The sequence below is a fragment of the Nyctibius grandis genome, chromosome 7, assembly GCF_013368605.1.
Source record: "Nyctibius grandis isolate bNycGra1 chromosome 7, bNycGra1.pri, whole genome shotgun sequence".
Lineage (NCBI taxonomy): Eukaryota > Metazoa > Chordata > Aves > Nyctibiiformes > Nyctibiidae > Nyctibius > Nyctibius grandis.
Window position 1 is genome coordinate 33460396 of NC_090664.1, and position 25676 is coordinate 33486071.

The following is a 25676-nucleotide window of genomic DNA, read 5'->3' on the forward strand; positions in this document are numbered from 1 at the left end:
AAGAAATTATTCACACTTTTGAGTATAGGTGGGAAAAAGCATTCATATTATCAGATCCAAAATGCAACAATAACAACTTGCAGCTTGCTCATTCATCAACCTCTCTAAGTGCTGGTCCCATTCTGATTCTGATTTATAAACCCTTGCTATTTCATTGAGGCCTATTGCAGTAATGGAACCTGAGAATGCTTATTATAAACAGCTGCTGTAACAGAAATCGAGAATCAGTGTATATTACCATTTAAAAACCCACAAATGTTTAACACAAGCTTAAAGAGAAAAGTTCTTAAACAAAACTGAAAGACCAGTCTCTGTTCTTAATCTATTACATACAATCACTTAATTAAGCCATTATTAAAAATAAATAAACATCACTCATAACGAGGAAGAAACATATGTGGTGTGCTGGGTTGCATCTACTCTTGCTATGTAGATATGTGAAGAATGCCCATGGTAGACATATGCAAAAGCGTTTAGAGAATCTCTTTGACTTCCGCTTGATAATCGCTGAAACAGCACACATACAACGTATTTTAATTTCATTTACATAATAATGGGAAATTATACAATAGGAAATCAAACAGCCATTTAAGAATTTTAAACCTTATTCACATTAAATTTTCTTCACTTTTCCTGACTGTTATTTCTTAGCCTTTTGTGACTTTCCTACTATAATGTAACTGATTCCCTAAAAGGCTCAAGCTGCAACCTCGGACTCTCAAGTGCTATGGATATGTAGCTATGACTAATAACAATGGCAACAGATACGACACAGATGAGTATACCTTTTGTTGCAAGTTGTGTATTGTAGAAGAGGACTATAGAACAAAAGGATTAGTGTGAAGGTGGACTGTACACCATTTTCGGAAGACTACCCTTTGTTACAAGAAAACCATCACTGTTGGATGTTGAAAATGTGAACTATGGGAAGACTTTGTGGAAAAGTCTTTTATTGATTGGTCTGTTTCTTTCACATCTGTGTAAGTGCTCACTGTGTGGGAGTTAATTGTATTAGTTATCTGGTGTAACAACATGATTAATTTTTTACTTCAGTGCTATTAACTACCACACTATACATGATTCACTGAAGAATGAATGAATTTAATCCTTCTGTTCAAATACAAAACCAAACAAGAATAATCCTTTGTTTTATAACTTTTCAATAGATAACTTAAATTCTTAATGATGCTTAGAGTACATTAGGAGGCACTCACTGAAACTATTTAGCTAAGGGTAACCAGACACTTCCATTAGCCTAATTAATTGGGATTTAAAAATTAACTCTGATTTACAACAGACAATAAAACTATCCAGTGTAAAATTTTATCTTTTTATTTGAAGGTTTGTAAAAGATCAAATTAAAGAACCAGCATCAATAAATTACCCCTTGTTATTTCAACACTGTTCTCAATATTTGCAGCTGCAGGTTTAAAACAGATTTTAAAAAAAATTGTTAGGCCTCAGAACTCATCCTGAGGTGTATTTCTCTTGGCGTTTTAACACACAAATAATTGTGAGGATAGGGAAGAGAAAAGAAAATGAGAATATAGAAAAGGTTTACAAAAGGCATACAAAAATAGGTTTATGTGATATACCTATCACTATCACCTTTTGCATTATATTGTATGAACTCATACGATACAGTGCAAAAAGGCTCTGTTAAAGGGAGCACTGATTTCTGCTGTTAGAAGCCTACTTAACTTCCATAGCAAAAACATTCACTAAACTTTGCCACAGTAAATGAGATGAAGCCCCAAAGAGCTGTTTATTGTTTTCAAAATTTCACATTCTATAAATAAGGAGGAAATTTCATTCCAATAAATGAGAAGCATAGTAATTTAAGAAAGCAAAACCCTAAAACTGGCCCAGAAGTTGCTAGCTTAAAATACACAAGCTGGAGAACAAATGAAGCAATTAGACACGTCACAGGAACTGCTCAGAACTGCTGCTCCGTGTGTACACTGTGGCACAGCTATTTTTCCACAGCACAGAATTTTCAGGGTATTAGCCAACTGGGTAGAATAACAAAAGATTTTACAGAAAATGAGGTATTTTTATATCACAATCAAATGAGGTCTTGTTACAGAGGGATATTTTTTTCTGAGTCACTCCTAAAAGCAGTTGCTAAATTCCCTAATGTCCCAACAAAAGTTGCAAAAGTAAGTCTGAGTAAAATGAAGAATGTAAATTTTATAAACACATTATCAAAGACTTTCTTTCTCTCCCCATAGGCCAAAACAGAATACCACATAAATTCTCTGTATTTGAAATAAATCCCTACTAAGAAAATAACCTTTAAAAGCAAGGGTATGCTCATGCTTCCCTTCTAAATTTGTGGTCAGAAGCAAAACAGCAATTGCCAGGTTGAGGGAAGAAGGTGCTCTTGCAATACTTTCCCTGATGGCCACCCCACAGTACCAGAAGCCACTTTGGCTAGTATCTGTGTGAGCAGTGGCTTCCCTGAATAAAGCCACTCCACAACAGCACAGCCTCCAGCAGGCAACAGAATAACTGAAACCCTTCATCAGGGAGTCAAGAAAAGGTGTTTCTGAGCCTTTTGAAAAGGAACTGCTAAACCCAGAGCACAACAGGAGAAAGAGCAAATTTAAAAAACCAACAAAACCAAAAACCACACAACCCTGGAAAGAAAAATGTGTAAATGATGGCTTATGCTTGACATAAATTATCTCTTCTTTCACTGCCAATGTGGACATGTCATCAGTGCCTATGAGCTAGCTACCCTTATACCTTATGAAGAGCCCAACCAGGCTGCAGAAGCAGTAGTCAAGGACTCCTGTTTAACCTGAGTATAAGCATGATTTCTGATTTCCCATTCTGTTTCTCACCTCATTTCCTATCTTACTTTTCCTTCATATGTCTATCTCACAAAAGAATATTTGCCATTGACATTACAATATTAGCATAATATTAATAAAGCACCAACCAGAGTTGTCATTTTTGATCATTTGAAAAGTGAGGATGACAAAATGGCTGGATTTCCACTGCCTTACATTTGGAAAGCTTTTTTCCACAATTGTATAAAAACCTTTCTGCAGATTATTTGAAAAATATTAATTGAAAAAATTAGGATCTGAAGTTATTACATAGTCTTCAAGAATATACCAAGTAAACTACCTAGCTTGTGGACTAGGCTTCTGATCCTTGGCTCTATCAGTAATTTAATTCCTGACACAAAGAAATAAGTGAACATTTATCAATCAATTCTTCGTTGTCTTAGGCACATTACTTCAGCAATAGAGAACTCACCAGAAATATCCTTTCAAGCTGATCTTGAATGTCTTTCATTCCTGGAAAAGCAGCAACCCCTTGAATCATTTCTACAAAGATACAACCCACTCCCCTACAGAGGGAAAAAAAAAAGAAAGTATGCAACGTTAGAAAGATTTCTTACAGATTAAATGGCCAGCAACAATGCTTTTGTATCCATCACCAGTATTTGAATAGTATTTATTTATTTATTTTTTAAAATCAACACCAGGCTGGAGGACAAGCATGTGCATTTAGTAAAACCAGTGTATATATATGAATACTTCTCAGGTGTTCGAAGGCAAGTATAGAGGTAGCAGGAATATGAATGAGACCAATAGCTGTTGAGACCAATAAAGGCACAGCAGCTGCTCTCTGTATGAGTGCTTCCTGAGCAGCATACTCACGCTCCCAAATAAATTCTGGGGATGTAGGGATGGCAGTGAAAGAGCACTCTTGGGAGAAGCTGAATGGGGACAAGACTGAGCCATGGAGGCACACTGGAAGGGTTTGGCATGGGAGGAGAATCTGGAAAAAAAAAAAGTAAAATGGAAAAGGGCATGTGACTGCCCCTGAACTAAGCTACTGCCCAAATGCCAATGACTTCTGGGATGGGCTTGCTTGGGCTTCCTTCTCCCCTCTTCCTGCATAAAAGAAGGAAGACCAAAGCCCGTATCTCTGGTGGGCTGCTCCTCTCCCCGCCATGACAGCCATCTCATTACAGCTCCTGTCCCTGGTCTCTCACAAAAGGTACTTCACATGAGTCCTCCTCATCCCACTCAGTTCAGCCACTGGCAGAAGTACTGGGAAATCAAGGGGAAAAAAAATCTGAGACACACTAACTACAGCACAAAAAATGGATTCTCAAAAGTTGAGGAAAGTTTCTGTGACTCTTTGACTCAAATTTCAGATAACCTGTGGACCTCCTGTGTCTGAAAAGCAAAACAAATTACGAACTTGCATTTCCATCTTTTCTGGATGAAGAAAGCTCAAGAGTTGCTTGTTCCCTTAGCAAAAATAATTCTAAGAGAAAGCACCCCCCTTGGCTACCAAAAGGATGCAGAATTTGATTATATATTTTAACTTGTTCAATTACATTTTTCTGCATACATTTTTCTACGATTTCCACATGCAAACACCTACGTATGCCATGTCTGTGTCAGTAACCACACAAAAAAACCCTTCATCCAAAACAAATGCCGATTCAACAACCCAAAATATATATCAAAATGAATGAAGAATTTGCAAAACTAACTACGGTACCACCTCTCCCTGAAATTGTGAGTTGTGTTTCCGTGTCAGAAAATCCGAGCAATAACCTCTAATTTAACTTTGTTTTTAGAAGTAAATTATTTGGAATGTAGTAATTACATACCTTTTCATTGCTTATGCATCGTGATGATGCACTCAGAAAGTAGCATTTGATTTTAGGGCTGTGTGTGCACATATTTGTGAGGAAGTAGTTCTAGAACAAAACAACTTAATGAAAACAGATTGCATATTTTCATTAAGGCCAAGGCTGAGTATTTATAGATACCACTTAACTAAGATTATTGGCAGACAACACATGCTTTACTCATCTCTGAAGGCTTTGACCACTACTGAATAATGAAAGAATTTTATGTTCCAGGACAATGAGAGCTGATAGTCAAATATCTTGAAGAAGAAAATTAAACACACATCACTATATTCTAACTGTACATTCCAAAGTATAGATATATTAAGCACAGTTTCTCCTTAGGCATTGAAAAGTGGAGGAAAGCTTTGGAAAGCACAGTACTGGTCAAATTTTAGAATAATTCGTGTGTTTATAAAAGAGAGGTTAAAATTTATGTTCCATATGCTTCTGCTGGTTACCAAATGAAGTGAATTGATTAAACTGACATTCATCATTTAGCCTGGTTAGTGCTTCATTAGGCACAGATAGGCACAATATATCTTAGTCAAATATTTATAAACAGTATCAGGATCTCGGGCAAGGAAAAATTCAAGATTTCAGTCAGAAGCCATTTATTCAAGATGAGAAATAAAACAATTGAATTTAGACAAATAAAAGAGGATTAGAGTTCTATTCCTGCAACCAGAGAACAGGCATTTGATCAAACCAGTGTATCATTTGAGGGCACGTACCGCTATCTGCAGAGAAACGTCAGCTACCTGTTTGAACAGAAATGCTGTAAAGGCAGCAGGAAGATTTTGCCAAATTTTATATTGTTTCACATAATCTATCTACAAAATTTTCCACTTTTAGTGGGTCTGACACAAGTATGAGCCAAAAATGAAGTAAGAACTGCAAATAACACTACTGAAAAAAAATTTCCTGCTTGGAAAGAATCCTATTATGTGTCTTGGACTCTTGTGTAACCTCGTGTTCCATTTAGTCACAAGCTGAAATGAGAGTAAAAGAGTATTGGAGTTAAATACACAACTAATACAAAAATCAAAAGCTTATTAAAATCATTGAGGAGAGAAACATAAACCACCTTCAAGGTTTGAGCTGGTGGACTGCTGTTCCCTTTGGCCCACTTGAAAATTACACTTATGCTTGGTTTCAAAGCTTATGGTGTCGAGCACATTGAAGAGTAAGTCCACAGAAAGAAAAGATTAAATGAATATTAAAAAAAAAAATTAGAAAATAATAAGGGAAAAAAAAAAGTATGATATTGAACTGATAGGAAATACCCAGAAAGCCATAATAGCACATAGAAGCTTCAAGATGGATGGTATTTTAGATGTCTTAGTGGTATCAGTGATTTTTAGGCTCAGAGCAAGTACAAACTGAGTATGTAATAGGATTCCTGAATCACAAACCTTAAGTGCACAGACATTGGACATGAAAAGAAATAAACCCTCTACAAGGCCTTGCAATTTAGTCTTGTTTTTGAGACATCACAAACTATTAAACAGGTTAAAAGATTTTTGAGCAAAGCAAAAATTATTTTTGTGCCAGAAGAACTGGTTTGTAAGGAAAAATTAAGCCAACGATGTCATTCTTGGCTACAAGAAAACACAAGGAACAGGGAAAATGTGATAACACTGTATTTAAAACTATGCAAAATCAAGGACAAGGAAAAACTGATTAGGATTTTAATGGTTCCCAGAACTGTAGGTAGGTCCAAGATAGTATAACCAGAAACAGCAGAATGTCTTTAGGAAATAAAAATTTTAGGGTGAGTGTTAGAGAAATACATTAACAATTGTGCTATACCCCAGCCTCCCTATGGACTGGAAGCTCCACAGTTACAGTCGTGTAAAACTAGACCAGCTGAAACACTTAAGAATGTTCCTCAGGGAACAGACTTGCATTAACAGTAGGGTGGATGAGATGATCTCATAGATCACTCCCATCTCCAGTTTCTATGACACAAAGATTACTTCTTGAAATATGAAATACAACCAATTAACTTGGCTTTAATGTGCATGCATCTCCAAGGGGCATGTTATTTATGTATCATTTGTGCACACTCAGCATACAATGCCATTTTCAGGCAGCACTTGAGAAACAGTTTGTGACAAAAGAACATTAGTCTAACATATTTCAGTGTATTTGATTCAGATTTTCCTACTCTCTTTACAGGACTTCTGGTTTTGAATAAATAAGCCAAATGCTGTGACTTCGTTCGGAGATCTTTCCAATGGAACAGCACAGGATAACCTTGCAAAATAAAAGTGACAGCCATTTAATGTTAAAATGGGTGGCCTACCCTCTGATGACAAAAAGCGTGACTAAACCTATTGATGTATTGATGAGACCATATGTGGCCATACCATCTAATACTGCTCTTCTATTGTCCTGCTTAATTCCCTGGGACTCTGGCTGTCACCATACAGCCTTATATGGAGTAAGAGTTAATGGCACAGCTAAACGAGTTACTCTTGCATTTGAATTGACATAGTAAAGGAGCCCGTAAAAATGAAGTTAGATGCCTCAGGAAACTGCATATATTTTGTCTGCACAGCTTTTATAATTCAAGAGGGTATTCCCTTAAAATTAACTTGCTTACTGGTGGGTTGGTTTTATAGTTTTGGTTTAAGAATTCACATTTCTGTCTCTGTGTAACAAAGATCCGTATTGTGACAAGAAGAATCTCCACCTTATCTGTACTTGAATAGTGTAAAAAAAATAACATAAAAGCTTTGGTGAGGCATAATCTATAAAAGATTATTAGGGTTGTTTCCTTCAGTTAATAGTCTGATTTTTCTTGATGGATCCATAAAAGAGACTACAGACACAATCTGAAATGAGGAGTTGTTTCCAAATCAAGCTTTAGTGTATATCCAAATCAAGATTATAGAAAACCTATATGCTTACTATGTATGTTTTAAACTGTTGAACTTCATGCCCTGAATGGATCTGCTTTCTAGCAGGCTCAGTGCAGGTGATAACATTCAGCATGTTCTTCATAGTGAAGACCTATGCTGGATCTTCATATAAGGTTTCTATCTGATCATGAAGCCTGTTTTCAGCATGCAGGATTTGGCTTCAGAGGGGGAAGGCTGTTATGAAAACAAAGTAACTGCTTCTAGCAATCCTCCTGGTGACATTTCTGAAATTCAGAGGAACAGAAGAGCTTTCATTCATGTTTCTCAAGCTATATGCAGTTTGCACTACTAAATATATCAGAATTTAAACAAAAACAAGCACCACCACCCTCCCCACCCAAACCCAACTACTTGTTTTTTTATGGATTTGTCACCAAGAGGTGATACTGGTACCTCTTCCATAAAATCCACTAGTAATAATGCAACATGTTGGAAGGGCACACAGATTTTTATCTTGCCTGATTTATTCAGAAAAAAAGTCATGTTCCTATATGATCCTGCTTATGAACAGAAGTACAAAACCAATTTTTGGGGGGAAAAGCATGAAAAGCAAGGGACTTCTGTCTCCTTAATTGACCAAAATCTGATTTAATTGTGAAGTGGCACACTGCCAGAATACCCACAGATGCTGAACTTGGTTGGAATTTGTCTTTCATGACCACTCCACTCTTATATGTGAAAAGTAACATACAATAAAAGATACAGTCTGATTAAAGAATAGGGGCAATAAGGCAAACAGATTACAGTTCTCACATGAGAAGTAGTGAGTGAAGCAAAATTTCCCTTCCATGATGACAAAGAACATTAAAATCTCTGCAGAAAGCAGATGCAATGAATGAAAAATAATTTACTTGAAAGTATGATAGTTCAAAGTATTTCTTTACAGTCAGTCTTGAAGCAATGGTAATTATAAGTGAATAAAATGCTCATGTTCTTGCCTTTCTCATTGAACTACCTAGAAATAAAAGCTCCAGAAACTTGTTTTGTGACCCAACCCTCTGTAGCTATGCTCAATTTCTACATTAAGAAATATTACATTCATAAAGGATTAAAAATTACATAATCTCTTTTTGCAAGAACCTTTCTATTACACTCACTTGTTCTGCAAAAGCAAAATGCGAAAAAAGCTCAAGAAAATTGTCTTCAAACTTGAGCAACATTTTACCACGAGATATTTTCCTGTTGAACATGTTCTTCCTAGTTTTCTTTTCTGGATCTGGATAAAGTACCTTTATAAGGTACTTTCCTGACACACATGGAATGTATTTATAGCAGTGGAAAAGTGATAGTAAATCTGATGCTCCAAATGGATAAAAGCAGTTTTTAGACAGGAACCGAAATGCCCTTCCAATAACTACAGGCCAAGGCATTTACCTCACACATAGTGTTTCTATGAATTCGACTCTGTAAGAATTTTCCAATCAAAAGCTAATACAGCTGATAAAACTTTTGAAGAACTCTCTGACAATGAGAGAAGTTTAATTAACAACACCTTGACAGTTATCGCAATATCCTCACCTTAATATCCTAATCCTACAGATTAGCATTTCTTTGGAGTGGAAGTCATAATCATAAAGCACATCAAGGGCAAAAGAACTAAATTACTCTACCCTGCTTTCTCTCTTGGGCCCCAAGCAGTATTTCTTCAGGGCGTACTGGGACTCCTGCTCTTGGATTTCTTTCCCTGCAAACTGTTTACAGCATATACAGGATAAGATGCCTTTGTAATGTCCCCTGTGTAAAAACATAATTTGGTGCACCTGTGTCTAAGACAAGATCCATTTTTATTTAATAAATATCTTAATTACTGTCATAGGTCTTCATTGGACAAATATTCATGAAAGCATGCATGGAATTACAGTGAGCACTCAGATCTGCATCTGGAGCAGGCTATGTGTGGAAAAATACCATTTATTTTTCTAACAATAGGACGGATAGAAAAACTGCATATGAAGAGCTTTCCCTAAATTAAGATCAGAATTGAAATAATGTCTATCAATCCAGATGTTACAAGTTAAATAACAGTTACTTAATATGCAATTTCAGAACATCTGACTGGCCTAGTTTTAAGTGATTTCTTCCGCAGCACTAAACATAGCTGACGTTACTTAATAAAAGTGGATTTTAAATTTATCACAGTCCATAACTTCTTACATTACCTGAACTGTGAATAAGAGTGTATTTTTTAAAGGCAAAACAACAGGATATGCAAAAAATCGCCAGCTGTTACCAAACACAGTTTAAAGCCAGCTGCACTTCAAAATAAAACATCCCTAGTGACTTCCTGATGTAAGCAACCCAGATGTAGCAGTACATGCATTACCAGAATCAAAAAGGATTTAATAACCTGTTTAAATTGCTTCATTTACTAATACTATATTCCTCCTGTAAGGACCAAATACAATAGGTCCATCTGGAGATTTTTTTCCCCCCTATGTTTCCTTATTACTTATATATGGGTTTTAGTAATTCATAAGCCCTTTACATATTGAAGCTTATTTTCCTTGCATTGACTTTCAAAGGACTGTAAAATTCAAGGATTAGGACAAGTTACACCAGAGGCAATGCAAAGCCATTTTCCCAGCTACTAGTAAGTCCTCATCAAGAGGGGGAAAAAAAAAAAAAGGTATATCAAAGGTTATCACAACTCTCCGATGCAGTCTTGGGTAGTATAATACACTCACACAATGCCGCTGTATCAAATGCTGTCAGCAGTAAATCACAAAGCCCACCACATTGATTTCCATCACCAGCCTGACACCACTAATGCATGTACATCTTCATTAATATTGTTTTATTGCCAGTGGCCATTTAAAAAAAGAATGCTGGAGAATGTAAAACTGCATGTGGATCATTAGCTTTCAGTTACAATCCTAATGCCCTACACCAGCAATTGAAGTGTAAAAATAGCCCGCAGCCTCTGCCACCTGCTTCACAGCCATCGTCCAGTGGTTAATATTTGGACTCCTTTTTCATGCAGCTGGTCTTCTACTCAGTAGGAGCCCCACTTTCCATTCCCTGGGAACCAGCATGAAATGTGATTTATCATGGCTATAGCAAAGGCCCTCTGTCTTTTGTTTTCCTAAACGGAAGAAACAGCTGTGCTTTCTACCTCAACATTATTTAAATATTTAGTGAAGTGGTTGCCTAGTTTTGTCATCATGTAGATCATCAATAAGGACACAGGAGAGCACTCACTATCTGCCATAAGGACATAATGCCAGTAATTGCATAAAAATGCTAATGCTACAAACACACTTTTGATAACAAATTACCAAATTACCTTGGAGTTTAATGGTAGGTGGGTTTCTCCGCGTCTCCCTTCCTCCCACTCTGGGAAGTCACTAAGTGGTTTTAATGTAATTATGGCCGAGCTATGTACAAGTGTCGTATAAATAAAGCCCCAAGCCTGCCTGTGCTCCAGCAGACCTCACTGTTAGATGTGCCAAATAAGCATAAGTGACCTGAACATGCAACCACACCTCTCGCAATCAAACTGGGAGCGCTGTCTCAGACAACTCAGCAAAGCAGAGAAGTAAAAACCTAAAGCTCTTCTGTCACATCAATATACATTTTCTCTAATCTGATTTCTGATGTGGGAGCAGCTAAGCCTCTACATAAATTTCTGCCATGTGAAAGAAATTGTATTACTAGGGCTTTTTTCTAAGCTTTTCATGGTTCTCCAGTTTGTACAGGGCAGCAAAAATTTGTAAGTGCTATAAATCTAGTACAAAAGCAGTATGACGTAATTTTTCATTTGAAACAAAACTCATCACTCTATCCCTGAGCAAGTGGATCTTTTTTAGACCTATATGAAATGCTCTGTACAAAAGGACGTAATTTATTGTTATCATTGAAGATTTAATTATTGTGCACTTCCTCAATACTCTTGCATCATTATAAAAGTCCTGAAAAAAACATGACCTGGATCACTGCAGTGGCTTCTTGAGTCCTTTCCTTGATTTTCCCTGCTGTTGATGTAATTTGAATATAAACATATGATTATGAAGGGAATGCTCAGTCTGCAATTATAATAGATTTAAAATGCTTCTATTAGCTTCATGGCTTAATTTGATCTCTATCACAGTAAAACACATAGTTTGACTATACTTTTATTAGCACTTTTACTAAAATCGTTATTGGAAGGAACGTTAGGAGCTATTAAACTTTTGAGTGAACGATTTTTCTTTGTGGAAAGAGTTTCAGTGAGAATCAAAAATGTTTTAAAATCCTTTGTTCAGTTTAAAATAAAAAAACAACTAAAAACTCCTTTAACTTCAAAGTGCAATAATTTTTTAAATTGGTAAACGTTAAAAAAAAAAATTTCCAATGTCTCTTTTGACTAAAAAAAGCATTTTAGAGGATTTCTTGAGCACTTTGCTCTAGTAAAGCATTAAAAATTTTTCTTTAGTGGTTTCCATATATTCTCTCATTCTCTTTGTACTTCACAAATTGAGACATATATGTACACACGTACACAAAGATATGGGACTCTCAAGAACTGAACACATGTGGACTGAACTATAAGAAGATGAGCAGAAAGAACTATTTATGTCTCCCAGCTATTTCCACCCTCTGATGCAGTTGTCCTGCCTCATGCCAAGCAAGCTGAGCTTCTTGCTGAGAGTGTCAGAGGTGTATCTGGGAAAAGAGGGGACTGCTAAACATCAGAAGCAGATGAGGTGCAGAGATTGCATGCAGTTTGTGAAGACATCAGGTTGAACCTGATCTTTGGGAAAAAAGGACAGTTTTAGGATAGATGAGAAGCTGACACACAGGGTGTCACGGTTTAAACAGCTAGTTCTCTAAGGTAGTTAATACCTTTTTCTATAGTGGTCCATTTGCTTAGGTGGCTCATAACATCATCTTTATAGGGATACCTGCTCTTTACAGCTGACAAAAGTCGCCTCCAGAGGCTGATAGTGTTTGACCTTCTTGCAAGCACCTTATCAATACCACTGTCTCTGGACAGGGATCCCAGCTGTCTGGCTTCTCTACCATCCAGTTCCATGCTATCCGCCCCATTATCCCAGCATCAGAGCAACCAGGTAATAATTGGCTCACCGTCATAACGGCTGAAGTCTTTCCTTATATTTCACAGGTCCTTCAGGGATAAGGAGTGGTAGGTTATCTCTACGTCTGAGTCCTCCTCCTGTGATAGTTCTGCTTTAGAAGGACCTTTCTTGTGTGATGGGTCTCTTTTTAAAAGATGATCAAGGAGACCCTCATCTGTGTCAGGCCCTGACTCTGCCTGAGAAAGGCCCTCATCTGGGTCATGTGATGGCTCTGCCTTAGAAGGCTCTGAGTCATCATCCTTCTCTTCACGAGCTGATTTCTTTGGGTATTTCTTCCTTTTTACAGGGGTGGTTGGTACAGATCGGGTAGATGCTGGGGTTTGAGTGGATTTAGTGGCTGTAGCAGCAGCATAACACCTACAGCTGTTCCTGCACCGACATTTGATCTTATACCACATCAGAAACTGAAACACATTCAGGACACCCGAAAATAAAAACATGCCCCATCCGATTTTGCAGAATCTAGGGGAATCAGCTTGGCAAAAAAGGGGAAGGTACTATTTCCCGAAGTAAAATTGGAAGTGTAATCATTAACAGAATCAGCTAAAGGACGCCCGGAGTGCGCAGATGAAGTCACTACTACCGATTCGTGATTAAAGCTGCCCATCATTGTGTCATAGAGATAAGAGAACGGAATAGTAACTGCCCAGTTTCCCACAACATAAACATGTAACAAACCCCATAGCAAAATGAAATGTTTTGAGCAGCGCCCACTGTTAAACCACATGTAAACATTCATAAGAAGCAAGCAATAATACGCTGCATACGGCAGGTAAGGCAGCATTGCAATACTCAGATTTGAAAGAAACTGTATAATGAGATGAGATAACACAGTGTTCAAAAGTGACATTACCATCTTAGCTATCTGTTTTAATTTCCAACCCCTCGTAAATGTCAAAGGAAGAAATCTGATACTCTCTCAGCTGAGCTCTCCGGGTCTCCTCCTGCCGAAGCTGGGATTCGACTTATCAGAGCAACCTGTCGGAGCCTCTCTCGAGCCCCACGTTGGGCGCCAATAAATCTGTCACAGTTTAAAGCTGGGCAGGCTATTAAACCTGTGGCAGACACTCTCTGTTAATTCCTTGCCCCCCCTGCCCCCGAAGGGAAAGGGAAAAGGGAGAGAGACTTATAGGTTGGAAAGTTAAAACAGTTTTAATAAACTATAATAATGAAAAAGAGTATAATAATAATACTGGAATAATAAAATATATACAAATATATACAAAACCAAGATCGAGCTCCCCTGATGTCAGCCACGTCACCACCGGCACTGCAGGGCAGGCTCCAGGAAGGCCCAGGCTGGGCCCAGCAACGGACGGGAACTGTATTCAGGGATGGCACGGATTGGGGTCGGGGGCAGCAGGAAAATGGACAGAGTCCTCTTCAGACACCGGCCATAGCAGAAAAAGAGAGCGAGACCCTCATGATCCCCCCGCTTTATACTGAGAATGATGTGTATGGGATGGAATACCTTCGTTGGTCAATTTTGGGTCACCTGCCCTGTCTGCTCCTCCCTGGAGGTACAACCCTGCAGCTCTTCACTCATCAGCAATGAGGAATTTAGCAGTGACCTTGGTTTCTCTAGGAATAAGTACAGCAAGAGCCTTTCTGCATAACATCCCTACCGGTGCCTCAGCGATAACTACAAACTTTGAGCGTTATCAGTCCTAGAAGCAGACACTGTCTGCAAAACATGCAGTTAGTTTCAGAAAGTGCAGCTACTTAGAAGAGATTTAGCTGAAAGTAAAAATCACTGAAAGCAAAATTGGCCTGGTTTAGGACAAACCAGGACACAGGGGAAAATTATTTTACGTCTGTGAGGAGGAGAATGGTTTGAAGAAAAGCAGACAGCTGATATAGAAGATGCTGCCTTTGCCTCTCTGGTGCAGTTGCAGTATCACAATGTTCACATTTGGAGATGTTTGTTCAACCTCCCTTTTCCTGCCTCTTGGTTCACCTACCATTACAGGTCAAGGAACTACAGCAGCCAGAGGCTCGGTGATATTGAAAGCTCTCTTCAGTATTAGATATTCTAGTATTTATACTCTGTAACCCCTTCAAAGGAAACAATCCTGCAGCGTCTAACTCCTGCCCCCAGGAGTCAAGACTTAACAGTGCTACAGGGAAAAAATAGATGATATTTTCAGGAAAACGTAGCTTTTCATCCCACATTCTCTGATCTCAGCTACAGGACTAAACACAACCTAGTCATGCTTAGTTCCCTTCCTCAGCAAAAAAAATATTCCTGCCAGGTCATCAGCTTCAGTACTACACTGCAAGGTTACCTTGACAAATATTCACTCACCATATGAAAACATACGGCCCTTTTCACCTTATCTTACAGTTAACTCTAGATTTTAACATAATCATAATTCTAAATTTAGCTTGCCTGTATTAAAGAAAGATATTTCATCAAACTACAAAAAAATCATTATATTTTTCTGAAACTTCCTCAGTGTATTTTTTTTCCTCAAATGAAATGAGTTGTATAGATTTTAAAAGTCAAATACGCATTCAAAAAAAATTAATGCCTTCCACAGCATAAGACTTTCTTTGTAAGGAAAAATATTTTTTTCCACATTTCTGTTTCTTGAATCAACAGGCACTGCTTCTACTAACACAGTTGAAGCTCTTATTAATTACAGAATTGGTACAGATTACAGAGATCCTGTGACCTCAAAGCCTACAGCGATAAACAAAGAACCTTCATCTTGGTTTCTAACAGTCAAAAAACCAAACACCTTCTTTGTTCATGTTATCAAATGATGTTATCAAAAAGGAGCAAGGTGCTATATATTGTACACATCAAACTGCTCTTTCAAACCTGCAGGTCTAAATAAAACCTGTAGGTTTGAAAGAAGACAATTCATTAATATGTCATATTGATTTACTGCTAACAAGTACAGTAGATTAAGAACTGAGGCCGTATCCTCACATACAGAGAATCCTGATTTTGTCCTTGCTACAGCTGGGTATGGTGAAAGTCTATCTATCTTCTGCAAAACAAGTATCATATCATATCAAAGTACCACATTAAGACTACAAAAGTCAAGCAACAACAACTCAGCCTCTTGCAAAGCACCAATGGCTCTTCTAGTGATGCGTCAACAGCAGGTACCAGCTGCCAACCGGTGGGGTGGCAGGAGGGGATTCCTTTAGGGAGATATTGAGTGAACCACACAGATTATTACACACAAGTTTTTTTAACCTGTACCACTCTTCTTTCTACGTATTTTATCTGTTTTACACATCTAAAGAATATCCGAGCTAAAACATTTACATAGAGTCTCGTGTAAAGATGCTGCGCTTACCACATGTCAAGGCAGGTGGAATATTCAGTTGATCCCAGAAGGACATCTGGAGGCCTGTACCATAGGGTTACCACTTCATTGGAATACGTATGGCTGGGAACTGATTTAGCTCTTGCAAGACCTGTGGGGTAAATACAAATAAATTAATGCAAACAAAATGAAGAAACAGTTTGCTCTATAGTTGCGATCCTAAAACAATATATGAGCACACATCATATAACATGACGGCATGTTGCAAGCATTTTTTTTCTTCTAGTATTGGAATAAGTTACTTAATGAAAGAACATGGTAGCATCTATTATTTAGTACCTGGGTTAACAGAGCTGTGAATATTATGAGGGAAAAATAAAATATGCTTTTCATAATGACAACCACAGGCCCAGGAGAGATGCAAAGATACATTGTGGCGTACCTAAATGAGAGACAAATAAATAAAGATTTCCATTTCCATTAACTGCTCATCCTTAGGCATCGATAGTCTTTCATTTCAGTGTTATTTAGAAAAAGGAAATGAAAAGAAAACTACCAGACAAATAGTGCCACAGATGAGATTTGGTTTTTAGTGGAGCCTACGGAAACCTTCCACAGTTCACACTGCAAACCCCAGCCTGCTTATTCAAGTTTATACTTGAAAGCATTAGGCACACTTACACATTACCATTCAAATAAATATTAATATTGCAGTAATACATCAGAAAAGGGTAGGTGCAAAATTCTTCTCTCTCAACAAACGTATATTGGCAGTGTCCCAATCTCAGAAGCAGAAATCATTTCAATGAAATCTAAAGATACACTATTTACAAAAATTGTCTTTTAAGCTTGTCAGTCATTTAAAACAATTCTTATTACTACATAACCATAATCTATCTCATGTAAAATTGTAAAGATTTTAGGAGAGACTCTCCTGTGCTAAAAACAGCAGTACAGAGAATACTTTTCTAACCGTTCTCCTACAGAAGCCTCTCTCCTCCAGGACATGGAGAAAGATTTTCAGGGCTATGGTGACTGCTCCCATCATGTGTCTTCAAACACCTTTTCCAAATAATCCGCTCCTAGTTACTGCCTTGAGACCATCTGCTCCCTCGCTGGGAACACTGGACATGCAGAAGTAATGGAAATCAGGAGAATGCACTACTGGGGTTTTTTGTATCTTCCTAAACAAAGACCTACCAATTTCCCTTTCACAAAACAAATGAAATTACTAAAACAGAAGGTCATGTCTTGCACCTTACAGAACCCAAAAAGCAAAGTCATACAGTCAGAAAGAAATATGCAACATGAGAATTCACAGAAGAGTGCAGATGAGTCCTTTACACCTTTATTCCTAATACACTGGAGAAGCTATTTAAGAACAGTTAATCTCAGGGAATACATCTCCATAGTAATGATGGCAAATCTTGCCAGTAGATTGCATTATCAGCTGATTATAGCAATTAGACCAGTGTAGGGGAATAATTTGACTTGTACGCCAGAATTTATTCTAAAAAAAATTACATTTCAAATACAAATAACCATTTTTATTTTTAGTTTTCAGACTTCCATCGCTTTTACGTTTGTGCACCTGGCCACCAGCTTGATGAATAACTTGGCTCACACACACAACCCAGGGCTGGCCAATGCAGTACAGCCCCAAAGAGGCCAGAGGAGGTCACATCATACGCTCTGCAGTGCCTCAGCCTCCAGATTCATGTTTCGCTTCTAGATCAGAAATCACCGAATGCTCTAACTGGTAAACAGTTCTTATTCCTAGCCCAGAAATCACCAAATGCTCTAACTGGTAAACAATTCTTATTCCTAGCCCAGAGAAACATTAACCAGTTTAAGTTTCTGAGCACCTATATCCCACGTGACTAAACTGAAACTGTAGTCCCTGAATTTGTGGATATGTACCTACTATTATTAAGCTAAATAAAAATTATGAAAGATTTTGAGAAGCCCAGACAGTCAATGCCCCCATCCTTCTTTGCCTGTCTGAGCCTCCTTCAGTCTTGCCTGAGGAAGACTGAACTTGGTTGCAAAAGATTTCCTCTCTAATCTTCTACCCAGCTTTGACATGAGAAAAGGCATAGGCAGGCACAGAAAAGACATTTTTAAGAAGCCAACAACATCATGTGATTTGGGGAAAACTGTCAAAAAACTTTAGAGCTTGTGGGGTGAAAAATGAACTCAGATCTCCATCACGCAAAGTCTTTGATCCACGCACTCAAGAAATCTCCCATGTAGGGAGGAATAAGTACCCAATTAGCCATACCAGAAATCATACTGCAAATAATACAATATCCATGCTTGCCTGCCAGTTTCTGCCACTTTACTGGCCAGGATGGAGCTTTGCAAGTGCTATAGCCAGCCCAACTACACCTCTCCTCCTCCTGTGCTACTGTTCAGCATAGAACCAGACCATCCATCCTGCTGGGACTGCTGCCCACCCAGTTTCCTCAGCCCACCACTTCTAGATCTCCTCCACCTCTAATCCATTCCAGGTTAACCAAAATCCATCTTATTTTCAAAGACTGGCCCTTTTTGGCTAATCCCAGCCTGTTGGATAACTAAAAGTTTTTCTTTAATCTGCTCTTCACTCCCAAAACACCATGAAAGCCTCCTTTGAGGTTACAGCTGCTACATCTGGTTTCTCAGTTACAAGAGGATTATTACTGGAACGGATAAAGTTATAAACAAAACCTTACTTTGTAAGAGCAAGTTGAAGCCATACATTGGCATCAGACAGCATCAGCAGGTTTAGGACTTTTAAGTGTACAGGCCATATGTTTTAAGTTGTGGCCAATTGGTTTCCTAGTTGGGCACATACACTACTTTGTAAACTAAATGGCCAAATGGAAAGCAGGAGTGAATAACCAAGGGAAATACTCACAAAGGCTAAAATTTGGCAGAGGAAAACCTGGCACAGTCCCACTGTTCAGTCAATCACACCCCCTGTGCAGAATTGAAAGGACCTGAACTAGGCTAATGCCTCGGAGGAGTTGCTTTCTCTCAGAGAGGGAGCAAAGCTTGCTTTTTTCTGAATAATGCTCTGCATAAAGAAGGCATTTGCAATAATGAACACCTTCACTTGAAAACTCAAAATTAATGCAAACATCTCTCATCACACAAGGCATGAAACAATAAACTCATCTTTCAGATATATTTACAGTTTAAAAAGAATGGTATCAAAATATATCTATGTGAAACATTAACAAGATACTGCATTTCTTGTTTTGATGCTCCAGATGCAAACAGGTGACAGATACCAGGTTTTTTTCAGATGTCCTTCTGCAAGAAAATTTGCTACATATTTTATACCCTTTTGGACATCCAAATATGCTTACTCATGCAAAATTTATTTAACCACATCCTTCAACTGAAAGAAAATTGAAGGGTAGGATTAATTAGCACAGCATGTTCGATCACTTTCTTTAAGGGTTCCCTGTCTGTTTCCATGGTTACACTACAGGAAGAGTGACAATCTTGTTTTAAAAAGACAGAGCTTATGGGGGGGATCATCAAAACTTCAAACCTTAATGGCTAGTGTGCATAAAAGCCAAAAGGTAAATGGAGAGATCACCAGGTGAGCACCCAATATTTTCATATTGCTGCTTGAGCACCTTTTTGCCTGGGAAGGTGGAGAGAGGACCTCCTGACAAGCAGTGAACTCCCCTCCATTTCCCATGTCTTCCAAAAGATAAGGTCAACACGTGTTCTGCTGTTGCGGCCTCATTTTGAAAGCAGGAAGCCAAGCGTAAGGCCCAGTTATTAAAAGTCAGGTCGCGTCAGACCCACTGGGGAACTTGTGTGTAATTATGGGAAGAACAGACACTGTTCAATGTTCTTCAGGCACTTAACTTCTGTGGCCATTATTTATCCAAACTGAAAGAATAAACTCTTCTGATGCACCACACACTGCAAGGCTTGCACAACAGCATCTACCCGCGCTGTGACACAAACCACAACTTTCTTTTAACTCATTCATTAAACAACAGCTCAGGATACCCTGCAATGCCCTGTATTTAAAATACAGAGTGAATGATCTATGCCTATGTATGTGTATACCTTTAACACAGAAAACCTCCTGCTGCCTCCTATTCTGAATTTAAAAAAAAATTAAAAAGAAGGTATTTCCTTCCTTGGTAAATACAATTTTCCCTGCTTTGTCTAGCTTTATCTTTTATCTCAGACTCAGAGGTTGTATCTGATTTTACCTAGCACCAGTTATTGACAAAACACATTGCACTGATTCATCACTGTAATTTTTAAATTGTATTTGGCTTTTACAAGAGGTCGTAGCTATATCCAGATTCAAGACCTATTCAGTACTTGCACCTTTGGCTACACGAGCACAAATATTAATATTTGATATTTCTTTAGCTGCAGGACAGCTTTCTAGTCAAGTTCATATGACATATGACAGGAAGCCTTTGTTCACAGCGAATATGATTCTGCAAATGAAGAAAGCAGTCATGACTGCAAAAACAAGGGGTTGCCAACCATGTGCATGGTTTCCCTTTTCATTATACTTCAAATGAGTTGACCTGTGGACTATTTTGATTTAGACATATCTAAAAGGGCTCTAGCAAGGCATACTGCCAGAAAAGGTTTTCTTGTTGCTGTATTTCCTTGATTCAGATTCTTTTCGTGCTTCCTTTTTTAGCCTCCTGTTTTGTTTATTTTAACAATTACCTAGAGTTTGAGGTAATCGGCTTATAAAGCCATAACTATGATTCAGTAACAATATTAAAATATGGTTAATGTATTCGATTGTAGATCATGAACTGTCAACTTCACTTAACCTATTTACTCAGCTACTTGTTTTCCACCAGAAGCCTATTTATTCAGTGGATACCTGAATGACAACAAAACAGAAGAAAAATGGGTGGAAACACTGACACTGCTTCAATGAAGCAGTCAGCTCTCTAACCCAGAAGTCAGTTCTTGGCAATCAAACGCGTCCTGCAGCCTTTAGGTCCCTCTGCGGTTTACCTGAATGGGTCTGTCTCTAAGATGCAGCTTTACCAGAGCATCTGAGTTAAACTCCTTTCAAATAAGATAAATAACCTACAACATCCTATGTCTGAATCCTAATACGGCCACTAGATTATAGTAGTGCTGTTCATTTATAAAAGTTACCCACTGTCAGGGAGAGCCTCATTAGGTTCCCCAATTAATATTCCCAAAATGCACTTGAGCAATGACTGGTCTGCCAAACTGGAGTGCAGGAGTCAGCCTTCAAGAGACAGAGAGCAGTAAGTAAGGCAAAAGGCATGTGTGATCTCAGCCTGTCTGTTTTTTCCAGCTGTATCAGTTGTTCTAATAAAATATTATTTTCCCCTGCAAATCTTATCTCATGTATGTCTTCAGACAACCACTTACAGTAACACAGATGATAATTATTCTGGTCTGTGAATGATGAGATTCAACTGTCGATTTGACAAACACAAGTTACAGAAAGGTGAGATGCAGAACTACTTTTTCTACTACCAGAAATAACGACTCTAGCCCTGGTGACAAATGTTTTTCTTTTTCCAACAACTCCAGCACCATCTCTTTTGTCATCACCTCTTTCTTCTGCCTCCTGAGCCACCCAAAGGATCATAGGCAGTGGAAAAGTGGGATACAAGAAAGTGCTCAGCTGTTAGTTGTATATTAAAAGATCCCTGTGATTAATTTGACTGAAAGCCATCCTAGCTATAAAGCTGTTTATTTCCCTGTTTTAAAATCCTTACAAAAATTTCTGACACATTTTGAAAAAGCCCACTGATGCTGAACATGTACCATGACTGCCAAATTCATTCATTGTCTATCAGCAGAAAGAAACACACTGAAAATTCAGTTCCAAATGAAAAGTGGTATGGAAATGCAAAAGAAATATACATTCCATTTTTGACACTGGGAAAACATATCTATTCCCATGGCCTTCTGGGTCAGCATGAATAGGTTCAAACTACCTCTGCTAGTCTGGAAGCAGAAAAATAACAGTGTGGGCAGGAAAAAAAAAAAAGAAACAATCTGCACCAACACTGTACACAGACACACATACACGAAAGCTAACAGAACTCAAGGACAGATAGCAATTTCACATCAAAGATAACTTCTGCATTACTGAAAAGACCTGGATTCATTGTGGATATGGTATACGTACCCACAATACCTTAACAGTTGACTGATTTAAATCTTGCTTTCCAGATTCTGGATTTCTACTTAACAATCCTCAGTTTGTTGTCTCACAAAAAATCTACATGAAAATGTTGCCCTCTACTCCTAACAATGTCCCAGCATGAACACACCACTTTGCTAATAAGTCTGTAAGTGAAAATGTCAGAATTACTCATTCCACAGTGAAGTTATTAGGTTTGAAGCAAAGAGTTAACAATGGCTGAACAGATGGTTTTAAATTGGGAAGATCTGTAGAGTGCAGGGAAGAAGTTCTGGAATGGACAAACAGGCAGAAAATAATTCTTCACTGAAAATGAGAGATAATGCGTCTGAGGATATGTTAATATTTCCTGAGAAAAAGAGAGAAAACTGGGAAGCAGCTATGAACAAATGAGCCCTATACTGGACAATGATTTCAGTTTAGAAGAGAATAATAATAATAAAAAAATTATATGTGGACTTTTAAGACATATGAACAATGAACTTGCTGAAGACAAGAAAGGTAACAGGCTACTTTCCTACCATTTTGAGGTATAAATGTTTCACTGTCATTAGGATTTTCCCCTAACTAACCAAAGGAATTCAGAAAAGAAAAAATAAAGTGATCCCGAGGAAAAGCGTTTTATGGAGACAAACTGAGAGCTATGGATGTCCAATTTGGTAAAGTGTAATAGCCCAGCAAGCACTGACCACAGAAGTTCACAACTCACTGCAGGCTACTGTGTATGAAGTTAACAATTTACTATGATCCCTATCTGTACAACTAAAATCAGGAGTACAAGAGCCATTTTTGTATGACTCCATCTGGGATTCAAGTAAAAATGAACCAACCCTTATCAACTGGTACCTTAATAACTTACCACTTGATAAAAGTGCAGTAGGTACTTGACATATTGCGTGAGACAGGCTAAATACGACATACCAGTAAAGAAATAAATAGGCTTGCTCTGTGCTGTGCCAGACTGATCTGTTTTAGAAAATCATTGAGCAGACAAACTGCTTTCCCCTTCGTTCGGGTGCTAAGAGGACTGAACACATACCAGATTCAAGCCCATCATATACAGGGCAGCAGTACCAATTAAATCCTTCTAGTTTAATGTTGTATTAAATCTGACAGCTGAAGAACTATTAAATAAGCACAATTTGGTGCTACTGTAGTGATTCACAGTCATCCAAACAGAAACACAAAAGCTAAGTTTCACCAAGAGTTTCATATTCAAACATCTAATCCCAGTTGTTTACGCTTGGGTAATTTTGTTTCTCAACTGACCATACAACGCTGGAAGCGACAAGGTGATGCCACAGCGAACACATACCACTCTCTCCATCTATTAACGGGGTCCACAACTCAGTGCAGTTTATCTGTGGAGCGTTGGAACACTGATGAAAGGCAGCGATAGTCGCATGACCACTGGAATGTTACTCCATAGAGTGATTTATTCCAGTGGGATACTACAATTTTGCTGATCCATCATTTCCCATTTAGAGATAAAATATCTGGAGAACTTTGATGAAGAGAATACCTAAAATCATGGTCAGCTACTAAAAGCCTAATCAAGTACCTGCAAATTTATTTACAAACAGATCAGATCCCAGGAACTGGTCTAGGATGGTTAATTTAACAAGAACAGAGCTACATGGAGAAGCAACTATTTGAACAACATTAACACCTACAAACAAACAGTACTTTTGAAAAGCAGATCTAACAACTATTTTATTTATAAATCAAACAACACTGCCATTTGACATTACCCTGCAGGAGTGGAATTTGTGAATTTGAAAAACTGTCACCACATGGGTATTGAAACTATCAATTCTTACAGTACAAGGTCTGACTTACGTATAAATGGCACAATTCTGCAACTACCAGCCACCAACTCCTGGCCCCTGTGCTGCACAGCCAAGGCAATTAGGTTCGATGTGCCTGCTTTTCCAGCGAAGGTGTCACCCAAACATACATTTCTACACTGCAGACGCAGCTGCATTTGTTCCATTATCCAGCCTCGTCTTTTCAACCATGGCTGCCCTGCCTGGCACAAAGGGTTCTCTAGCGATCATGGAGTTTAATCCAGGTTGCTTCCAGTGCCCGAGTCAAACTGCTTATAGATAAGACAAATACTCAGCTGATTTTTGTCATTGCTACAATATATTATACTCTGCAGCTTATGTATTTCCTTAGCAGGTAAAACACTGTCTTGAATGTTCTGCTGAAGAACTAATGTGTGCTATCACATTAGTACATATGTTCTCGTACTAGATAACACCCACAGCATCTAAAAACACATATGCCTGCTCTGGCTTAACTCAGAGAAAAATAATCTGAAAACATTACTACAGTACAATACAGGCATTGGTGCAAAACTAACAAAACTAAAAAAAAATTTTCTCAGTTCTTTCAAAGCTTTTTGAAATACATCAAAGAACAAAATAACTATAGTAGACTTAAAGATTTCATTAAATATTAAAATTAATTTCACTTTGCTTTCAAGTGTGAAACCATTAAGAAAACCTGTGCAAGTACTCTTGCTTCTGTAAAGCAATATTATAAAGCAACATCTTACAACAGGAATCTGGAGTCTCAGATTCACCTGTTCCATTGAATTGCTCCTCAAAACTCATTTAATGTGTATGTCATCTTACATTAGCTGAATCACAAATCTTAGAAGAAAAGTTTTATGTAAGAGACATTCCAATATGCTTAGGTATAAATGATTATTTGACTTTGCATCAGTAATCAGGCATCTGTATTCCTGCAGAGCCACCTAATCAGTTCTTAATACAATTTTGTCACAGAAAAAGAAGAAATGAAAACAGACAATTTAATTTTAAAAAAAAGTTACATTAGAAGAGAAGTAAGGCTGTGCCTAAACAGTATGATTCTGGAAAAATGTAGTTAAAAAGCAAATGTTCCTCATGTGGCATCTTTGTCTACAGTGACACTGAAACACTGAAATGTCACTGCCAGGACAGCAAAATTGAAGCTATATAACCAAATCTAGTCTATTATGTACAGATGTAAGCCTACTAAGTCAGCAGAATTGCAGAACCCTTCTAGTAACTGAATAAAACAAGTGAACAATTTGTTAGTGCTGAAACCAAGCCATTCTTTTATCTATTCTTTCATTTAACCTAAGGACTATGGATGTACTTGATAAAAACTACTTGTAGATTGCAAGCAAAGAATTCCTGATAGTATTTTGACCACAGACAAAATGTTACTGTTGTATTATTAGTACCTTTGAAACATTTTTTGTTTTATTTAAACCATTTCCTATTTCAAGTTTGCATGTATGAGCAAATTGTCAGTACAGGTGAGTACATCTCATTTAGCATCACATCCTGCAACCTGTGTGGCAAAGCTGGTGGTCGTTCTGAGCACTATAAGACAGACTGGGCAAAGAATTGCCAAAGTTTTAAGAAACTAACATTAGGCATTTGTGTTCATAAGGTACATTTCTGTGAGCCACTGCTTTTTTTTTTCTTATTCCCCCTTTTTTAAAATCTATTATTTTTCCTAAGGTCTACAAACAGTTCAAAGCTGAATCAAATTTCCAGC

The 25676-nt window shown here is 37.9% G+C and overlaps 1 protein-coding gene across 3 annotated transcripts in view; it reads right to left on the minus strand.

The window, feature by feature from the left end:
- The window catches only part of CDK14 (cyclin dependent kinase 14), a 343381-nt gene that overhangs the window by 145541 nt on the left and 172164 nt on the right, over positions 1–25676 (minus strand). For all 3 annotated transcript variants that reach the window (XM_068405279.1, XM_068405281.1, XM_068405280.1), the window contains exons 9-10: positions 15977–16097; positions 3268–3361 (exon numbers count right to left, since the gene is read on the minus strand). In XM_068405279.1, coding sequence (XP_068261380.1) covers positions 3268–3361; positions 15977–16097 — 215 coding nt within the window. The remainder of the gene's footprint in view (positions 1–3267; positions 3362–15976; positions 16098–25676) is intronic.